Raw genomic sequence first — 22,749 nt, forward strand, 5'->3', positions numbered from 1 at the left:
GGAGTAAGTTATACCCTTCTCAGAGTCTTTGTACTATTTGTTTCATATGCCTGGAATATGTGCTTCCCTTGTCCTCATCACTCACATCTTCACTTACATTACCTTTTAGAGAGGCCTATATTTACCACCCAGCCGAAAGAAGCTACTCTGACAATATCTTATCATCCTTATTTTAAATCTCTGCCAAGAACTTAACATTGTCTAATATTTGTATTTGTTATATGCTTCCTCCACTAGAATGTTAGTTCCAAAACTATCCCCATGTGAGTTCAGACTGTGTCCCTAGCCCATAGTCTAGTGCCTGGCTTTACAATAAAGTGATGGAGAAACTTCCAAACATACAATTGCCTTTTATTTTTTACTTTATTTGCCAACCCTCTTAATCTGTAATACAGTGTCCTGAATGGACCCAAGTTCAGGAAAACAGTGCCTTAACTTAGCTTTTTAGTCCTTAAGCTAAAATCAGCTCCTAGTTACCAACTAGACTCTTCATTAAGTACATAGTTGGGTTTTCCTAGGATTTGTTGACCACTGAGTTAACTGACCTATCTGAACATAAAAGATTTGATGAAGGGCTTCCCTGGTGGCGCAGTGGTTGAGAGTCCGCCTGCCGATGCAGGGTACACGGGTTCATGCCCCAGTCCGGGAAGATCCCACATGCCGCAGAGCGGCTAGGCCCGTGAGCCATGCCACTGAGGCTGTGCATCCGGAGCCTGTGCTCCGCAACGGGAGAGACCACAACAGTGAGAGGCCCGCGTACCGCAAAAAAAAAAAAGATCTGTTACAGCTTCTAGTTTGATTTGGCTTTAATAGAGCGCCACTTGAAGTCTTGTTTTATACAATTCTTAAGTACCAAAATACTCTTAAATGAACCTAAAGCATTGTTTAAGTAGTTGTCACTTACTGATATTCATCTTGTTAAGGCATTGGAAGTTACAAAAATATGTAATAGAGCTTGATACCTGACTAGAAACTTAAGATCATTTACCTCATTTTCAATAGTTAACCCATGAGTTTAAAGCTAATATGCTATTTTTAGTTTAATAAATGAAGACTTGTTTTATGTCACTTGCTTTAGAAATTTCTGTAACTCTAGTGGGTAAGGGCGAAAGGGGAGAATTATAACTTAATAGTGATGAAAGTATGTGAATGGCTCTATGAAATGAAGAAAAATGACACAAGACACTAAATTATGGGACATCCTTCATTCTAAAGCTGGAGAAATTTCTAAAATAGCTTCTTTATTTTGAGCCACAGCATGGACAACACCAGCAACACAATACCCTGCAAGGATTTCTTTTTTTGTATTTTACAGCTAGTCCAAATTTTTCTTTAGTAGTGTTAACATACTCTTTTGTGCCATTCACTAACATTTCAATATTGTTGATGCTTTCTCCCTGTTCCTCTACTAAAAGAGATATCTGAATGAAAACGTCCCTTAAATCCTTTATTTTGTTCTCCAAATTAACAAGTTCTTTGTGTCTCTGTTCCATCTCTGAGAGTTGTGCTTTAGTGATACTGATTTCTCGAAGTAAGCTTTCATTAAAAACTTCCCATTTTCCTTGATGAAGCATATCATTTACCTCTTCTTCCGGCACTTCTTTTCCAGCAACTTCAAGCTGACGGAAAATAAATGTCCTGCACTTCTCTTGCTTTGCTGCTATTGTGTCATTGTATATAAACATAGTTTGCTGAAAATGGCGGAACATCGCAGCATGCTGAGATTTAAGTATCCTTGTGACCACTGATGATGGACCGTTTTCATCCTCTGACTTTTTAACTTCTTTTACTAAATCATCCAAACGTCTATTAATGTGTTCTGCTTGGACTTTTATCTCTTTTGTAATGCTAGACTCTCTCTTAAGTAGACTAAACCTTCTCATAGAAGCCACCAGACTTTTCTGTTGCTGCCCAAATTTTTGAACATCATCTGTCAAGTTGTTAATACTCTCCTGTAGTTTTTGTATCTCATGTAGGTGTCTCTCAGCTACAGGCTGTCTTTCATAAATAACAGCTTGCTGCAGAAACACCCCTTGTTCCTCTGCTTCTATAGTCGACACATCCTTTTCTCTAGAGAGCTCAATTTCCTTTGTTCTTTGCTTTAGTTCTTGAAGTCGGTCTTTCATCTTCCCTGTCCTCCTAAAAGCAAAAATGATTGTGTTGAACAAAGAAAAATTTGGTATTTCCCCCCAGTAGCAGTTGGCTTTACATAGCTATGTCTATCTCTCAGGAAAAATCCTCCTAGTTTTCTGAAAAGATGACTAAAAATTAGAAAAATCAATAATTTCCTCATAAAGATCACTGAAATAGCAAAAGTAATGTAAAATATTTTGTAAATCACTTCGCATAATGCAGGGCTTCTATGAGTCCCATACAGTTGAGTAAAGTAGCTGAGTAAGCAGTGATAGAGAAATAATTGCCCCCAAATAAGTTCTCAGTGTCATGATACTGCCACAGAATCGATTTTTCTTGATTTAGGAAGATATATCTTAGAATGGAAGATTTGACCATATCTTTTTAGGATTAAAAAGTCACTCTGAATGTGTCCTTATTACTGAAGATACGGTTCCCAGTTAATTTGGTCTATGTAATGTCAAAAAAACATACTCATTTTGCTAAATGTGTGTAGTTCAGCTAAAACCAGTATAGCGACAGGGCAGATTCCATATGAGAGCTTTAAGCAATATAGGTAATGTTGAATTTATCTCAAAATTTCTCAGGCTTCTGGATTGACTAACACATTATTTGACATAGCTTTGTTTTCTTATCCATTGCATATATATAGAAACATATTCTTGGTTTGATCATGCTGATTTCTCATTATTAGCCTTCCTTTGCAAAGATATCCAGACTGTGTTAGAAAAAATTTTTGTCAATTCATAATAAGTGATATTTTTACAAACATGAGAATATATAAAATCTTATTTGGGGGACACTGATAATATTGACACTTATTGTATGCTGTGTTGGTAGTTATTCATGGAATCAATTTGATGTACATAATTATATAGTGATATACATGAAGTAAATACAAAGAAATCCTTGTTAATAAAATACTTTCTTTTCACAGCACATCTTGACTTTAGAAAGGCATTTAAAATGCCTTTCGTGATATTTTTGTGGATAAGAGGAAGCTGTTAGGGAGTTACAAGTAGCTCATTGAACCACACATAGTATCAACTAGAGAAAAAGGTCTCTAATGTGACACTGTTATGCTATGGGATTCAGTGCTTGATATGTTTATGCAAATATTTTTATCAGTTATTTGGGTGTCATAGAAGGCATACTTATCAAACCTGTTGATGGCACAAACTTTGGAGAGTTCTTTAGTATGTTGAAATACAGAATTGGGATTTGAAAATTAAAATAGAACAGAACACTATACTAAAATAACAAAAACATGTTTAACTGGATAGATGTAAAGTATTGTACCTAGTTGTTTAGAAAACACCTTTACATCTATAAACTGGAAGACCCTTGAGTTCATAGCAGTGCTTATGAAAATCACTGGAGATTTTAGTTAATTTTGAGCTTTTAATCAGAACTCTCAGAATAGTTATTATGCTTTCATGAATAATAATGTGATGTCTAGATTGACTAAGAAAGATATTTGTTCCACTGACTCTATGCTATTGAAAGCAAATGGGAGAGGGACTGTGTTAAGTATGAGATGAAAATCCACAAATTGGGAATTTCCAAACTGTCATGGAAAGGATGAGATTGGAAGACCATAGTATATGGAGAGTTGTTGAAAGAAATGGAAATATTTGTTCTGAAAAAGAGAAGGTCGAGGGAATATCTACAACTGTTTTCTAAAATGTGTAGATCTGTATATATGAGAGATTAGACTTCCTGGCATAACTCCAAAGAGCAGTGTGGGTGGAAATTACATGAAGTGAGGTTTGGTTTAGTATAAAGAAGACTTTTCACACATGTAGAGCTGTCTGAAGATGGAGTGAACTGTTTCATGAGATAAAAACCTTGCCATCACTAGAGATGTTCAAGATGTTCTTGAATGATGACCCAGTCGAGGATACTGTAGAAATGATACCTGTATTACATAAAAAGGTAAACTAATATCCTGATAATATTCCTTTGATTTTAAAGAACTGACGTTCTGTCAGATAATTTTTGAAGCTTACTATATGCAAAGTTTTAAATGCTATAGTGTGTATTCTGTAATACCTGTCCTTGAGTAATTAATATCTGAGGGGAGATGGACAATACACAATTAAACAGATAAATGAGATGATTTTAGATCTTGATAGATCAATTAGGCAAGGCCTCTCTAAGGAGCTATTTGAGTGTAGACCTAAATGTTGAGAAGATGAAGAGCCAAGAAAGTGCATCCTGAGTATTGGAGATGGGGTGCCAGGGCAGTGAATAGGACTGGTATGTTTTAAGAACAAAATTAATGCTTATGTAGATAGAAATTAATATGGGCAGTAACATTGGAGGAGTGAAGTCAGGACGGTACGTGGGGATCAGATCACAAAGGGCCTTGTGGGTCAAAATAAGGAATTTAGATTTTATTCTAGATTCAGTGGCAGACAGTGAAAGGATAAATAGGGTATTGACCTAATATTTATGTTTTTAAAAGATCACTGTATAGAGAATAGTTTCCTGATAACCTCCAGGAGAGATCTGGATGGAAACTAGATGGAATAAATGGGAACCATCTGGGATATATTTTGCAGGTAGAAGCAATAGGACTTACTGGTGATTTTAACCCTTCAGTAGCACTTAACCACCATTACTTCTTGAAACGCTTTTAAGTGTTTCTCCTGGCTTTCCTCTTGCCTCTTTGGCTCTTCCTTCATCATTTTCTCCTCCCTGGTTTCTTCTTGTCTTTCCTCCCGCTGAATACTGGAATGCTTCCACACACAGTCCTCTTTTTACCCACCGTTGTTTTCCAGTCTCACAGTGTTAAATGCCGTCCGTTAGCTGATGACTCAAAGTTATATCTCAAGTCTAGACTGTTCTCATAACACTTGTCTACTCAATAGCTCCATTTGAATGTCTGTGTCTAAAATAATTTCCCAATCTTCCAACTCCCAAACTGCTGCTGCATCTCAGTAAGTGGCACCTCTTCCAGTCTCTTCTTCCAGTCTTCTTCCAAGTCACCCTACCAAAAACTTTGGAGTCATTCTGGACTACGTGACTACTCTGTTTTGTGTCCCCATCCCCCCTCCCCCCGCCCACACACCCTCATATTCAAACTAACAGGGAATCTTGTCAATCCCTTTTTCAGGGTACATCAGGAACCACCTCCCTGGTTCATGTCACCATCCTTTCTCACCTGGATTATTGCAGTCGTCTCCTATATGGTCTCCTTGTTTCTTCCTTTGTATCCCCCTCTCCTCTGGTCTTTTCTTAACACAGAAACAAGAGTTAAAATGTAAGTCAGAGCATGTCATTCCTGTGCCTAAAGCCCTCCTTTAGTGTGATCTCTCAGAAGAAAAGCCAGAGCCTACAAGGTCCAATATGACTTCTCCACCTCTCCTTTTGCCCTTCTGACCATGCCTCCTACAACTCCCCCTCCCTCTGCCTCAATCACACTGTTCTCCTGGTTATTCCTCACACAAACCTGGCAGGATCCTGCCTTAGGGCTTTGGCACTTGCTGTCTTCTCTCTTTTGGAATGCTCTTCCCCATGTAGTGCTGTCTTATTCCCCCAACTTCTTTAAATCTTACTGAGATGACACCCTCTCAGTAAGGCTGTCCTTGGTGACCCTATCTAGAACTGCAACCACACTTCCCAGCTTTAGTTTTTTTCCTAGCACTTTTCACTATATTTTACTTGTTTATCTTACTTTATTGTCTGCTCTATTCCCCAAATATAAGCTCCATGAAGGCAAGGATCTTTATTCATTCTGGTATTCCCAGCACCTTCACAAGTCTCATTTATTCAAGTTCTGATATTGAGCTCTTTATAGTTCATATTTTTCCTAGTTCTTAATATGTGACAGGCACGGTTCTAAGTGTGTTGTATGTCCTTTTAAGAACTCTGAATTAAGTATTATCATGGTCTCCATTTTACAGATGATGACATTAAGACCTGATCTTAAGTAACTTAACCAAGATATCAGCTCGTGGTAGAGTTGGGATTCAAATTCAGGCAGTCTAGTTTGAAGGACTCACTCTTTACTGTGCTATAAAGCCTTCTTCAATGGTATCAGATGCTCTATAGAGACCAGTTCAGATAAGTTCTGAGAAGAGGCAATTAGGTAAGTGAAGTGATTGGGAAAGAAGCCAGATCACAAGGGATACTAAGACCTTGAAATCTGTTTTTGATGGAAAAAGTCTTTTATAGATATTAACAGTTTACTCAGAGACATTTGCTGTGTACCTGTATTGCTGAGCATTTTAAGTACTGGTTGGAAACATTTAACAGCAAGTTTTTGTTGCCTGTAATGCACTTACAGTTTTCTGCTGTTTATTTTAAATTATCTAAATGTGTAATTCATATAGCTTGCAGTCTTTTATTTTACCACTGATTTGCTATATTAAAAGTAAAAAGCTTCAGTCTGTACAATTTATGCAAATAAGAGACTTCTAAGAAGGGAAAGGATTTCATTCCCTCTGTCTCCCCACCTTTCCATTGTCTGTATTCTACCTTACTTGCAAAGAATAATTTCTTTACCTTAGGAACAAAACTAACCAGATCCAGTGGTTTACTAAGATCTGTGGGAAAAAATAATAAGCTATAATATTAAACCTGGAAAATTTGTGAAAAGAAGATTAGTCAAGGAGGACTATGAGAAGGTGGCAATATAGATTGCAAACTTTGGGTATTAGGGGGTGTTAGGAAATTAGATCAATATAAAACACTAATATATTGATCCATGTGTTGGGCATACCTTCTAGGAAAGTATTGATATTTACTGGCCTTTGTCCTTACAAGTAGGAAATAAGCAAACTAGAGAAAAAATATATAATACCATGTGAGCATACTATTTTTTTTAATAAACTTATTTTATTTATTAATTTTTATTTTTGGCTGTGTTGGGTCTTCGTTGCTGCACGTGGGTTTTCTCTAGTTGCAGCGAGCAGGGGCTACTCTTCACTGCAGTGCACGGGCTTCTCGTTGCGGTGGCTTGTCTTGTTGCAGAGCGCAGGCTCTAGGGCGCAGGCTCAGTAGTTGTGGCACGCAGGCTTAGTTGCTCTGCGGTATGTGGGATCTTTCTGGACCAGGGCTCGAACCTGTGTCCCCTGCATTGGCAGGCGGATTCTTAACCACTGCGCCACCAGGGAAGTCCTAGCATACTATTTTTTTAAGTCCTTTATTAAAGTGAAAACAAAGTGATTTTAATTGAGAAAGATTTCAGTACTAGAGCAACCAATTAAACGTGCAGAAAGTTTGATATTATCATTTTTTATATTTTTCCCACCTTTAAATTATAATAGATTAAGTTATATGTATATATAATTTCATGTAATTAAGTTATTTATAATTAATTAGTTAATTGTAATTAACCTAATATAATCCTTAATATAAAAATTCAGATTTTAAGAGATAAATTGTAAAGATTTTTAGCTTTATAAACTAATTTAGGTTGGGATTTCTTGTGAATTTTAAATATTCAGTTTATGAAAAATTCCGCTTGGTCCCATTTTTATCAGTCAAGATATGCTTGGTTATGCCACAGTAATGTCCAGTCACCAAATTTTGATGGATTACAACCACAAAGATGTATTTTTCGTTCACATTTCATGTCCACGTTGGGTTAGCAGGGGCTACTGGTTCCCATCTTGGTTTCTCAGAGACCTAAGCTCCACCTTTCTGGCTGTGGTAGGCTGGTAGGGCAGTTGGAAGTACTGGAGAGTCTCTCATAGACGTTAAAATGCTGTAGCCTGAAATGATGCGTGTCACTTTCCTTTGCAACTCCTCGACCAACTGAAGGAGGATGGTAGTGATATGTAGTCCTCACCTGTTCTCCAAAGGAGAGGTGAACCTGGTTTCTTCCACATCTATTGAATATTGTAATTTGATTCCAAAAATAATCCTTAGAGGTTAACTAATCAATTTCTCATTTTTCTTATGGGGAAATTGAAAATCAGAAAAGTTAAGTGTTTTACCCAGAGCTTGCTAGTAGTAGTACTGGTATAATAATGCAAACTTCCTGGCTGCTAGACCAGTGCTTTTTTCATTATAAGATGTATAATATAAATTTCCTAGAATGTATATGTTATGTAAAACTGGGATCATCTATATGCTCTTTTGTATTCAGTATTTTATAAATATTTGATGGTTATGCTGGAACAGATTTTTTAAAACACCTACAAACACTGGGAAGTGATTGTAGAAACTTTTTTTTCATGTGATAACTTTGAGAAAGCAGAAGTACCGCCCATGATTTATTATATGCCTCTGATAAGGACTAATCTTTCTTGTACAGAGGGAGGTAATTACTAAAGTCAGTTAGCCTAATGATTTATCTTGAATAGCTCCATACTGTTCTCTGTTTGGTTTAATGTTTATCACTTCCTTATCTGTATGCTCCCTCTGGTATTACCATATTGATACTGAAAATAGATTCCTCCAAAAGTGTTTAAAATAGATGTCATGTTGCTTTTGATACAGCCATAAGCTTTTTCTTTTCTTTCTTTCCTTCCTTCCTTCCTTCCCTCCTTCCCTCCTTCCCTCCTCCCCTCCTACATGATTTGAACAAAGCCTTTTCTTTTAAAAATGTTTTTAATGTGATTATTTTCATCATTAATACAGATACACAGTTTAAGAAGTCAGACCACTTCAAGGCTTATGAAGATATACAGCTGACCCCTGCCTGCCCCACCACATTGTATTTCCAGTTCCTCATTCCCAAAGGCAGTCATTTTCAACTCCTCAGCTATATGTTGCTTTTAAACTCCCTATTTTTTGATAATTTGCTTATGTAGATGTTTACACTTTTTTCAGTTTTAAATAATCTTTGCTCTGAAAGATATGAATTTAACTTTTTTTTTTTTTTGGCTGCACCACACAGCTTGCAGGACAGTTCCCTGACCAGGGGTTGAACCTGTGCCTTGGCAGTGAAAGTGCGGAGTCCTAACCAAAGGACCACCAGGGAATTCTCGGATTTAACTTTCTCTTACACCCCCATCCTTCCCTCAAATTTTTCCTCCAATGTAATTATATCACAGTTTTTGTTATAGTCAATATTATGTGTTTATGTTATTAGGACTACCCAAATACTATATTTACCAGAATCACATATTATATATACCAGAATCACACCAGAATCATATTATATATACCAGAATCACTAGGGTTATATTTCCTTTCTCAGAATAATTTTTTTCACTGTATCTAGGCTTTTTCAGTGGATAGAGCTAGGAGATGTATATTTTTATTTTAAGAAAGCTTTTCACTGAAGTATTTATACATATACAGAAAGTGCCCAAAACATAAATGTATAATTTGATGATTTTTCACAAAGCGAACGGACCCATGTAACCACTACACAGATCAAGAACCTTGTAACTTTTAAATTTTTCTTGAAATTATTAATTACCTAAGTTTTTCAGTTGCCTCATTTTGTACATATGCATCACTAATTCATTCTAAAACTCTTCATTTGAACTGAAAATATTCTCTTGATGTATATATAGCAGGTATTCTTTTCTATTTCATTTTATTGTTTTATCTTTTGAGGCTTCTTTCTTGGAACCCTGATTACCACACAGCTGTTGTCTTGACCTGATTACCACACAGCTGTTGTGTTGGAATTTTTCTCTCCTTCTGTGTATTTTCTCCTCATTCCTTGTTCCTCATCTCTATTTTTGGTTTATCCCCTTGATTTGAGGGCATACCGTAGCTTCCTTTTAAAACATAGGTGTGGTGATAACTTGCATTTCGGAAAATGTTTTTATTCTGTCCTTACACCTGAATGATACATTTTCTGCAGATGTAATTCTTACTTGGAAATTGTGTTCCCTTAGAATTTTGAAATTTTTGCTGTGTTTTCTTTTAAGTTTCTTTGTTACCCTTGAGAAATCTGCCATCTGATTCCTGATATTTTGTATAAGATGTGGGTTTTTTTGTTTTTGTTTTTAATTTCCTTCAATGTAATCCTTTGCCTTTTCTCTTTATTCCTCATGTTTTGAAATTTTGCAATAACATGACCTAGGAACGTCTTTTTGCATGTATTTGCTAGATGTTTAGTGGCTCTTTCCAATTTGGAAATTCATGTACTTATGGTTTCTTTTGGAGGGGATCCTAACTTTTAAAAGAACTTCATCTTCTCCATTTTCTTTGTATTGTTTTCTTTGAAATTGCCCTTATTTGGATGTTGACTTTATTAACTATTCCTCTAATTTTCTTAGTATCTGAAAAGTAGAGTGACTTGCCTGAGGTCACACAACTAAAAAGTAGCAGAGCCTACATTCAGATGTACATCTACTTGCCTGCAGATCTGTTATTTTTCTTTATTTCATAGTGAATAGATATAGATTATCCTAGTGAAACATGCTACAAATGAAGTTGATCTGTATCAAATATTGTATTATGTTGTTAATATAAATGCTATGTTTAAAAGAAAAAAGTTCTTACAGCAGGTAATATAGCATATTAGATCTAAAATAATTATGTTAACAGCTGTATTAGGATTTTTCATACAATCAGACCAAATTAAGCACTTTACAATTTAGAAAAAGAAAAAGTATTAGTTCAGGGACTTCCCTGGCACTTCCACTGCAGGAGGCATGGGTTTGATCCCTGGTCAGGGAACTAAGATCCCGCAGGCTGTGTGGCACCCCCCCCCGAAAAAAAAGATAAATGATTGGTTCTGATCCCACACACCTGTGTCACGGAAAATATAAAAAATTTTGAATCCTATCCTTGACACCATGTAGAGATTGGGATTCTTGTATTTTCTTCTGCTGTACCTCATAGTCATAGAATGAGATAAGACCAGAAGTAAGGTACACTGCATTCCTATTTATGTACACAGGTTTCTGTTTCCTATTCATATACTAACCTGTTACTATGAATTCTTACAACTATAATGTATATAGCAGATATGATGTTGTTGTACTATTTTTTTTAATTGACTTGTGTTCCTCATAATATGGGAAAAGAAAAGAGTGATAGTATTGGAGGCTCAGATGAGAAATGAGAGAGGTATCAAAACCAAACAGATTTTGATTTTTTTATTCATGAGAATTAAGTCTTATCTAATGCTAAGTAGCCTGACAATTTATAAATTTCACAGTTCTCAAGAACTACAGTGTCTCTAACTTTCTCTTTGGTTGCATGGCTTGGAACAAATCCTGAAACAACCCCCTCTAATATACTTATGACTAGTTAAGTCTTTCTTTTTTTCATTTTAATTACACATAAATGAACAATGTCAAAAGCCTTTTTCTGAAGCATCATAGTTCAACATTTTTTTAAGAAATTGAATATTTCAAATTGATATTGTAGCACAGTATACTTTTGCAAAGTGCTTTTGAGAAGTAAAATTTTACTGTCACTGATTTTGGAAATGAAGATATTTGACTCTCCCTTATAAAGGTGGTCTTATCCTGGGTTTCTGTGTTCTTGGGATAACAGTTTTATGAAGGAATACCACACTTTCATATTTGAATAAAAGATACTTTAAAGAACTATTTAAAATATATCGATATGTATTTTATATTCATTAACCTTAATAAATTTAGTAGCAAAAAGAAAGTAAATATTCTGAATTTTTTCTATAGATCTCTATATGTTACTGATATTAAAGGAAAAACAGATTTCCTTTCAGTGCTGTATATCATAGCATGCATATTATAGTAAATGATGTTTATATAAAATCAGCTGTAAAGTTTATACTGTGTTCATCTTGGTGTATGTCTTCATTTATTTCTTTTGAACATTTAAAATATATTTATGTTCAAGATCCTTTTACATTATTAGGTTATTTCTGGTTTCTTAGAAATAATTCCTTTTGTTTATTGTGGCCACCAATTGTTTTTCTTGGTGATGGGCAAGTATATTTAGTAAACTTTGTCAGCAGATTATCTTCAGTGGGGAATTATATTATACAAGAATGCCCTGAGTGCCCTGCATTATGGATACATTCTTAACCGCATTTTTGTTGTTGTCACTACTAGGGCCCCATGGAGTTTGCCCATCATAGCCCAGGTAGTATAAATACAGTTTCCCTCTATATCTGTGGGGAATTGGTTCCAGGACCCCCACAGAGACCAAAATCCACGGATACTTAGGTCTCATATAAAATGGTGCAGTATTTGCATATAACTTATGTACATCCTCCTGTATATTTTTACGTACTTTAAAAGTATACTTTAAATCATCTCTAGATTACATGTAATACCTAATACAATGTACATGGTATATAAATGGTTGTAAATAAAATGTAAATGCTATCTAAATAGTGGCTGGTACGTAGAAATTTCAAGTTTTGCTTTTTTGGAACTTTCTGGGGTTTTTCCTGAGTATTTTCCATCTGAGGTTGGTTGAATCCATGCATGTGGAACCTGCAGGTACAGAGGGCTGACTGTATGGGCCTGATCTTTCTCTAGTGATTTCTATAGCCCAGGTAGTATAAATATGGACCTGATTTTTCTGTAGTGATCTTGTAGCCTGAGTGAATACCTCACTCCCTGCTGTACTCCTGGACAAGCCAACAGAGATTTTCCTGTGTCTGTATACAGGCTGTTCTTTTTCTGGTCCATTATTTCATATAGGAAACTCAATTTTAGTTCCCTATTATGAACAAACTCGAAACCGGAGCCTCTAAGATAAAAGTGTTTTCTTCTTGTAGCCCGTGGAGTAAGCGTTAATTCCTACTCTCCACCTTGGCTATGAATGTGTTCCCTCTTCATTTCTGGTACCTGGAAATTTCCCTTTCTTACTTCACATGTAATGATGTAGTTTAGAAATTTGTCTTTTTTTCCCCCTTAAGATTATATCAAACACTTCTCTACGTTTCTAGCAAGAGGAGGAGTTTCTGTATCTGTGCATCTTCACTGAAAGTCATAGGTGATTATCTTTACAGAGTTAACATAATTCAGAATGTTCCCTAAATCCTTATATTCATCTGTGCAGAAACTGACCTAATATAGGTATTCAGGTGCATGCTATACATAAATTGCATTTTCCAGTAGTTGCATATACACAGCTACATGTATAACTATTTCCAATATAACTGTTTAATCTTATATCTTCATAAATTATAAGCAAAGTGAGATATCTAAGCATATTAGAATTTAAAAGTTGGAAGAGACAGAGTTCAAGAAGGCATAACATATTAAGTGCATAGTTGTGAAATCATTTAATTGCTTAGGTAAGTGAAATTGATGATACTACCATTTTATGCAATCTTCTCTCTACCTTAAATTTGTTTTCTTAATATCCGAAGAGTTCTATCCAAATGTGAGCCATCTTTCAGCATGTTTAACTTACTGCTTTGCTGTACAGTTTTGAATTCTACTGTTAATAACTGTATCTTTGAGCTTAAATGTGATATTTGCAAAAAGAAAGTTAGAACACTAATTTATAAATATAGTAATCAAGTTTGACAATTTGTTTTGGGAAATACGAAAGTAAACTTTTATGACTCAAATAAAAGTTTCTCCACTCTATTACAGACAGGGAACATTTCCAGGAACAGAAGTATGAATAAAAATTATCTAGTGCTTTAAGAACTATGCCCTGGGATAGATACTTTATAAATTTATAGATTTTTTTTAACTAAGACATTTCTTTTTATAGTTACTATAATGATTAAATATTTTAAGAAATGTAACCAGTTTTTATTTAACGTAAAATAGAATATTCTTTTGCTTTTGTGTGTGAAGACATGTTGCAACATTTCCCTAGTTCAAGGTGAAAGCAGCTGTTACTGGAATGTTCACCTCTTTGGCTACTTAAATGAAGAAAACAAACTTAAAAAAAATTATTACAAATTGTGTAAATTCTATATAAGTTTAAATTATCAGACTTTTTTTGTAATGCAGCCTTTCAGTGCTTTTCAAATTCTATTTTTTGTTTAGTGTAAATAAGTTAATTGTTAAATTAACTCATTTAATGTAACAAGACCATTTTTGTTTAAATATTAAGACTCATGTAATTTTGAACTCTCACTTATCTGATTAAAGTAAGCTCTACTTATGTAAAATTATTTTTATATAAATTTAAAACTGCATAGCCACAAATATAATGTGTTCTAGGTATTACATAGCCAACTTTCAAGTTTAACCTTAAAACATTTAGTAATAATAATTATTATTTTGATTTGAAATGGGTTATATATTAAAATCTAACATAACAATTGTAAAATAACTTTGAAGAAATATCAAAAAATAAAACATGTTTTGGTTAAGCCTCTATACACTGTTTAATTTTGAAAGTATCAGACCTACCTATGTATGTTGCATTTAAATGATATTGACTTAAATTGTTTAAATTATGAAATCAAATATAGATATTAAATTTTATAATTTAAGTACTTTCAGTACACTAGCTGAAACATTTCAAAATTGAGTACTTTAAAAAAAATTGACTACTTTGGTATTTTACAGTAGTCCTTTTACAGCAAGATTATTTTTTAATTTCCTCAAGTTAATTTTTAAGATTCTGGGAAACTACAATGAAGGAATTAAGGCCTTGTAGAAAATTATCTTAAATTTTTAAACATTATACATATGTGTCATATTGGGCATTAACTTCTTTTCAGAATTAAATGGAAAAGTGTTCTCTAAAGCAAACATTTTATGACTAATTTATATAGTCTGTTTATAGAAGAATTTTAAGTTTGTTTTTATAGGGTCTGACTTTCTAGTGTTTCCAAAATGAAAAGACATTTTTTTAAAGGACATAAAATAAAAAGTTGATTTTGTTTATGGTGGTCTATTTCTAGGAACTCTAAACCCAAATCTCATTCAGCATATCTGTAGTATATATGAGCACATCAGCTGCCTGTAGCCTCGTCCAAATCTGAGCAAAACAGGTAACTTTAATTATCTGTTGGGCTCTTTTTAAATGTCACAGATTTCAGTCTCTGGATATCTCACATTAAAAAGTACAAAAAAGAGTGGTATGTTTACCTTTGTCTTGTTCCTTTTGTTGCTTTTCCACCTGCACAGTTGGAGTCCTGCCTGTGAGAGGAAAACTGAGTACCACCTGTAATGTTTTACTCAAATTCTATTTGTCTCTGTCTTATAGTTCACAGGATAATTTCTGTATGGTTTTCATTTAGTTAACTTAATTGAAAGCCACATAATGAAGTCAAATAAGTTAAAGTTATCGTTTTGTTATTAATATCAAATGAGAAGAATAAATTTCTTACCTCACCCCTGGGGAATCCAGTTCTGCCTGTTAGCTGCGTGTTCTTTAGATTAAAGGAAGTTTGTTTTCAGTGGAGCTAGTTGGTAACAGGAAGTCCTTGTTAAACTGCCTAAGGTGTACTTGGCACAGGCTCTGTAGTTCCAGTCCTATATTACATACAAAGTACATTACTCACAAAAGAGGGGGTTTGTAATTAAGCAAAGATTACTTTGTTTTCTTTAGGTATGAAAACTTGCTAAATGTATGGAATTTGGAATAAATAGGAATGGAAAGAACCTTGGGTAAAGGCTTTTTGTTCAGTTTACTTTAAAATTATTTAATTCTATCTTATTTTAAGGAATTCCAAGAACTTAACTGAGAAAATTACCAAATTTCAGAACTACAACAGCCAGAAAAGAGTTCATGTCTTTAAACCTGCCACCTTACCTTTCTTTTTAGTATGCCTGCTATTTTTAAGTTTCTTTCATAGTTTTCAATATCAAAAACTAAAATTGTGCAGCACTATATGTTATGCTATTTATTATATCAATATAACAATTCAAAATTAATTTTTACTAGAGTGAAATATTTGTAGGAAAAATCAGAAATAAAATTTCTCTCACACAACTAAATTTTCTTACATTCCCTTTTTCTCTGCCTGAGTTGTTATGATTTGAGAGTGAGAGGAGGGACATTGCTATAATATCTATCAAAATAACATCTGTATTTATTCTTTGGTCTAGTAGTCCTACTTCCTGGAGTCTGTTCCCAAAATAAGAAATAACATCTTCACACACTTTATTCCTCACAGCCCTCTTTGTAAAATCAAGACATTGGAAACAACCCATGATGAAACATCTATATAATGAACATTTTGTTCATTAATAAAGAGTATAGTAATAAATAAGATTTCTTTATACTAAGAGTAATTTTAGGATTTACTGTTTTAACAAAAAGCATGCTGATGCACAAGAGTGCATCTAACTTTCGAGGAAGAACAGGAGGGTAGAGATACATGCACATAAACACCCCTTAACCAGCCAATAGCAGTGAATATCCATAGTGCCCAAATTGTGGTCTTTAAAATACCATTTCCCTCTGTACATGTTTATATTATTTAAAAAAAAAACAAAATCAATGGGAGGATGAATTAAAAACTAATGAAACTGCTTATACTGTTGGTGGATGTGAATTGGTGCAGCCACTATGGAGAACAGTATGGAGGTTCCTCAAAAAACTAAAAATAGAGTTACCGTATGGTCCAGCAATCCCACTTCTGGGCATATATCCAGAAAAGACCAAAAACTCTTAATTCAAAAAGATACATGCACCCCCAATGTTCATAGCAGTACTATTTACAATAGCCATGACATGGAAGCAACCTAAATGTCCATCGACAGATGACTGGATAAAGAAGATGTGGTATGTATATATATATGTATATGTATATATAAAAATAAAGGAATGTTATTAGGCCATAAAAAAATGAAATAATGCCATTTGCAGCAACATGGATGGACCATGGACCTAGAGATCATCATACTAAGTGAAGTAAGTCAGAGAAAGACAAATATATGATATCACTTATATGTGGAATCTAAAAAAATAAATACAAATGAACTTATCTACAAAGCAGAAATAGACTCACAGACATAGAAAACAAACTTATGGTTGCCAGGGGGAAGGAGGGGAGGGATAAATTGGGAATTTGGGATTAATAGATACATACTACTATATATAAAATAGATTAAAAAAACAAGGACCTACTGTATAGCACAGGGGAGTATATTCAATATCTTGTAATTAATGGAAAAGAATCTGAAAAAGTATATATATGTACACATATATATGTATAACTGAATCACTGCTGTACATCTGAAACATTGTAAATCACCTACAATTAAAGAATAGTATAATAAAAATCAATAAAGAAAAAAAAATAATGAAAATGCTTACCTATAGGAGACTAGGAAGAATAGTGGAAAAGAGGGAAAATTGTTTTTTCTGATTTCATTTTGTTTTTATAGTTTTAATTTGGAACCATATAAGTGTTTTAAAAATTAAATCTTAACATAAAGAATAAAACTATCTTTAAAAAACAAAAGCAGCCTGAAACAAATGAACCTAGTTATGTATCTAGATGGTGGCATAAACACAGAGAAGGATTACTTCAAGTAATTTTAAAATCAGTATTTTGACTGCATCTCTTGTGGAATATATCTTATAGGTTATTCTCAAGAATAACCACAAAGGGATCTTAATGTGCATTTAGTAGTGTTATTTTTAGTAATAATGTTGGTATTATTGAAACTCATAGGAGAGAGCAAATAGTTAACGATGGCGTTATTAGGAACTGTAGTTTTCAGCATAAGGAAAAAGAGATACAAATTAAGAAGCTAAGTAAAAACTTGGTAATATTTTATTTGAAATGGAAAAATCAGTATGACCTCGTGACTTAATTTTTTCTTTCTTAAAAACTATATTTTTCCTAGCTTTGTCCACTGAAATGGTGTAGAAACAATGGCAAGTCAATAACGATAAATGTCCAGAAGTGCCCAGATTGTGGTCTTTAAAATACCAGTTCATACTAAAAGGAACCAGGGCTCTTTAGGGAATTGGATGAATTCAGGTCCAGACCATTGTTCCTTACAAAAAAGCAAAGAAGCTATCAAAGACTCTTGGAGTTGTACCAAAAGAAAACAGGAGCCAACACAAAAGGGACTCCCACTAACCAAAAATGGGTAACTTTGAGCCTCAAAAAGAACAGTAGCTATAATAAGTTGAAGCATCAAATATATTTTAAAAATCCATGAGTCCATAATGATATCTCCCACAAACCAAAGAAAGCAACTTGATCAACTTTGGAGGTTAATAGGACATCAGTTCATTATGAAAATTAGGAAATGAAGGCAAAGGATCAAATATTCATCTTGACTTTTCTCTGAATTGTACTTGAGTCACCAAGTAGTTAATGAAAACTTACTTTTTAGCAAAAATCCAGCTAGTTAATGCAGATGGAATACAGAACTAAGAAAGTCATGATTTTACAGCCACTTTTAATGGTATTAAACACAGGTCATTAATGGTTGCTGAAACCATTAGATGAAAGTTTAACGGAAAACTATTTTGGACAAATCAGGCTGACTGCAGCCTGAATCCATGGATCCATTTAACCATCACTGAAAGTGGTGCACTCAGATATTAAATGCCTTCTAAGTACTAGCAGCATCTATGAAATATGCTTGCCAAAATATTTCAACTTGAAAGCCATTCAGCCTGTATATTTAACTACTAGATACAGGAAATACAGGGTGTGTATGTTAAATGACTTCATGAGGAAGATATCAGCCAAATCCTAAACATGGGAGATTCTATAGAAAAATGACTTGTTTTGTTTTATAGGTAGATGTCATGGGAGGAAAAGAAGTGTTGCAGGAATGGGAGGTGTTGGCGTCGGGGGGTGATACTGATTCAAAAACACTTAAAAGAATAAATTGTAGTAATGTGTATCTGGTTTGGATCTGGATTTGGACATAGCACTTGGAAAAAGATATTGAGGAATATTAATTTTTTTAAGAACTTAGGTGTGATAGTGATATTGTAATATTTTTTAATTTTTAAATTATGGGGTGACGTGATATGACTGATGGGGGGAAGTGGAAGATACGTAGATGAGCAAGAATGGTACAAAACATAATTTTTAAAGATAGGTGATAGGGTTCATTAGATTTATTTTTCTATGTACTTATTAAATAATATATATTTGAAACATATATCAAACCCTGACCAAGACTGTTTTATTCAACTTTTTGACCTCTGCCATCTGATAGGCAAATATGGTATTTTGTGGTAATTCCTATTTTTTTTAAACTTATTTTGTTTTATTTATTTGTTGTGCCTCAGTTTGTTCCTAATTGAGTGTAAGGTTTTCTATGCACAGTGCTATGCTAAGTAAATTAGGTAAAAGTGGCCTCACTTCTCCAGTAAATTGCACATTTATGTGGACACATTCACACAGTGCAAATACAGGTGAGCTCAAATAATACAAGCTCTGAATGAATATTTGGGTATTTAAAACATGGTACAGATTGTACTTAAGAAGAAAAGGACATGGGATAAGAGCCTTTACATCATGATGCAGTGTATTTTAAGAGAAGGATATAATTAATGTGAAAGTTGGAATTGCTGGCTAAGTGCTGTGGAAACTAGTCCACTTCTTTTTCTATTTGTACTTTTTTTGTTGGCCTGTTGACCTATTGCTTGTTTTTTTGACACTTCTCTTTACCTGATTTCCCTTTTATAGGCCAATTCTTACAAACTTATTTTAGCGGCAAAAAAAGGAAAAATGAAGAAATAAATTGTACACTACTCTCTAAAACCAGTATGTTCTGTAATCAGTAGGGTTAAAACTTTGGAATAAGAACATGGTCAAAACGTCTTTTAAGTGGCTGTCTGATTATATATTTGCTATAAAACTACTTATGTCTCTCTAGGTTGGCAAATAAACAAGATAAGGAAGGGGCTTTAGGAGAAGCTGATGTGATTGAATGCCTGTCTCTGGAAAAACTGGTCAATGAGCACAAGTGCTTATGTCAAATAGTAAGTTTTGGGGGTTCATCTGCCCTATGAATTATGTTCGGTATAACTTAGTTTTTGTAAAGGTGATAAGCAATTAGGGGGTAAGTAGCTAACAAAATAATTTATTAGTGTTTTTAAAAAAATTTTTTAACCTGTTCTCACTGTTTTTTAACAGTTCTCACTGTTCATTTGATATTATTTATTACAGTGATATTTGTTTTCTATTTAGTTGTTACTGATTTCTATAAACTATCTTTCATGATTTCAAAGACTTTAGGTTTGCTCTTTGTTTAAGACATTGCTGACAGGACCTGTAAGCTATACAAACATGTCATGCTATAAATTTTATAAAATGGTAGAAGTATAAATACAAAATTTATACCTAGGAGAAGTTTATAATGAATTTTGAAAAATTATATCAGGAGAGTTATCATACAGTCTTGAGAAGATGGACTGAGGATTTAATAGTTTATTCTGGTTTCAGAAAATGATTGTTAGGCTGTCAATCTTAAAAGATGGTTACTGGGAACTCTCCAGCGGTCCAGTGGTTAAGATTCCGCACTTTCATTGCCAAGGGTGCAGGTTCGATCTCTGGTTGGGGAACTATGATCCCACAAGCTGTGTGGTGCAGCAAAAAAAAAAAAGAAAGAAAAGAAAAAAAAGCGCACTGCCATAAATTCCCTGGTATAGCAAATTAAAACTTTCTGCTATCTTTAATAAGTAAGGGTATTTTTCTTCTGTAAGTTCAATTTTGTCTGTCAGTGAGTTTGTTTAAAATTTAACTGTCAACTTCTTGTGTCGTAATTGCTCTCAAATCTTACAGATATAATCCATAAAATATTTCCACTCCTACGTACATACTAATGTAGTGATCATTACAAAGGTGTGTTTTGTAAGTTGAAGCAGGTGCTTCATATCATTTATTTAATGGGTTAATTAATTTTGATTCGCCAGTAATTATATCTTAATGGTTTATGAATAAATTTTTGTAGAGATCTTTTAGTTTTAATCTTTAAGTCAAACAAATTGCTGTTTTTAAGGAACCTTGTTCAGCAGTCTTGGGATATGGAAAGAAAATTGACAAGTCCATTAAAAAAGGCCTTTATTGGCTGCTGCATATCATTGCAAGAGACTTTGATGCCTTACATGAGCGCATCCAAAAAGACACAACAGAACAACGTGCTCTTGAGGAACAAGAGAACCGAGAGCGGGCTGAAAGAGTACAAAAATTACGAGAAGAAAGGTAAGTAGATTAATTTTGTAGCACAGTGCATATGAAAACTCAAAAACACCACACTTTTATTAATAATTTTTTTAGTTTTGTCTGTTTAGGTTCCTCTTTTTGTATGAAGGAAGATACCAGGTAAATTTTTTATTTCTGTAGACCTGCACAAGTTTGGTTGATAGGGTTCTAAGTTTGGTTGATAGCACAATTGGCATCTAGTATGAAGAGGCCAGGGATGCTGCTAAACATTCTGTGATGCACAGGATGCAGTTTCCCATAGCAAAGAATATGTCAGTAGACTGAGAAATCCTTCATTAGTCTCAGCAAAGATAGAAGGTAAGCAGTTAGTGGATCAGCCAGCTGAAGCAAAATCTGATCTTCGACACTAGTTTTGTCTGAAAGTGGACTAAATTGCACTATCTCAGGTTTTAACACATGTTTTTAAAATTATTTTAAAAATATGTTGCCTAAAGGGAAATTTAAAAAATAAGTTTAGCAAACTCTACATTAAAAAAAATGTTTACATAAATTCTACCACAGAATCAGTTATAATAATGTTAATGCTGGAAGAAAGTACTCAAATTTGATTAGAAGTTGAATTTAGTTCTTAATCCCAAGATTTCTCTTTCTTTCTCCACTTACATGGCAGGGGAGGGAAGAAACAAAAAGATTTCTAAGTGAGCTCCTGTGAGATCCAAAGTGGTCTTCCATCTACCTAAGTAATATTGGCCTTCCATTTGCTTTAACAGTTGCAGCTTGGTAGGCAAGAACCCACTAACTGCCCTTGGTGAGGTGCTCCTTTATGCTGTCAAGGAAATCCTCTGATTACTGGTATCTTTCATTTAATTCAGAGATAGGACTTAAAGGAAAATATTTGGAGAGATAACTCTTCTGTCCTCAAGGGCTCAATAACATGAGCAGGTCAGTCATCTCGGTCTCTCTTGATAACCATATGAGGTTTTAGTTCCTATGAGAATCTTTATTTTCTATTCTAGTGTATATTTTCATGATATAAAGCTCAGTACAACCAGTCATTCATACAAATATACCTTCCGTGTATTTATAAAAATAAAATATATGGCCATACTTTTCTAAAGGCTTCTTTGCTTTTCCTCTACTTAGAAAAACAAAAAGAACAAAAAAATTGAGTTGGGTAAAAGAAATCTAATTAGTATTTTTTTTCAAGTTTTTACTTTTTCCATAAAGATATTCCAGGTCATGTTATGGCAGGCTTTTCTGGTACCCCATTCCCCTTTCCTCCTTTCTCCTAGCCATGCCACTTGTGGTCTGAGTCCTCTTCTGTTGAGAAGAGACTGCATAATTAAATTTAGGAGTAATTTAAAAAAAAACCTTTTTATTGTTAAATACAATCTAATAGGTTTGGATTTTTTTGTTGGTTTGGATATTTTTGAAAAAAACAGTAAAACAAGCTATTATTGTTAACTGAAAATAGTATATTAATACCAGATACCTGAAATTGCTTACTAATAAATGAGTAACATTAATGACTGTTGGGACTTCCCTGGTGGCACAGTGGTTGAGAGTCCACCTGCCGATGCAGGGGACACGGGTTCGAGCCCTGGCCCGGGAAGATCCCACATGCCGCAGAGCAACTAAGCCCGTGCACCACAACTACTGAGCCTGCGCTCTAGAGCCCGCGAGCCACAACTGCTGAG

General features: G+C 34.2%; 2 protein-coding genes across 4 annotated transcripts in view; one reads left to right on the plus strand and one right to left on the minus strand.

Annotated features, from left to right (window-relative positions):
• Positions 1-22,749, plus strand: part of ARL13B (ARF like GTPase 13B) — a 74,523-nt gene that overhangs the window by 32,416 nt on the left and 19,358 nt on the right. For both annotated transcript variants that reach the window (XM_081235086.1, XM_081235085.1), the window contains exons 4-5: positions 19,764-19,869; positions 20,889-21,091. In XM_081235086.1, the coding sequence (XP_081091212.1) occupies positions 19,764-19,869; positions 20,889-21,091 (309 nt within the window). The remainder of the gene's footprint in view (positions 1-19,763; positions 19,870-20,888; positions 21,092-22,749) is intronic.
• Positions 780-15,335, minus strand: STX19 (syntaxin 19). 2 transcript variants are annotated; one of them, XM_081235866.1, is made up of 3 exons: positions 15,293-15,335; positions 5,300-5,372; positions 780-2,139 (listed from the first exon to the last, which is right to left on the minus strand). In XM_081235866.1, exon 3 carries the CDS (start codon positions 2,124-2,126, stop codon positions 1,242-1,244), a length of 885 nt encoding a protein of 294 aa, XP_081091992.1. In that variant the 5' UTR covers positions 2,127-2,139; positions 5,300-5,372; positions 15,293-15,335; the 3' UTR covers positions 780-1,241. The 2 variants fall into 2 exon arrangements, with proteins under 2 accessions (XP_081091992.1, XP_081091991.1); XM_081235865.1 differs by lacking the exon at positions 15,293-15,335 and having other exon boundaries at positions 5,300-7,381.

This window comes from Mesoplodon bidens (assembly GCF_964165515.1).
Source record: "Mesoplodon bidens genome assembly, chromosome: 5".
Lineage (NCBI taxonomy): Eukaryota > Metazoa > Chordata > Mammalia > Artiodactyla > Ziphiidae > Mesoplodon > Mesoplodon bidens.

Bases quoted from the DNA above. Each gene is read 5' to 3' on its own strand.
- STX19 (XM_081235866.1), bottom strand. From the start codon at position 2,126: ATGAAAGACCGACTTCAAGAACTAAAGCAAAGAACAAAGGAAATTGAG.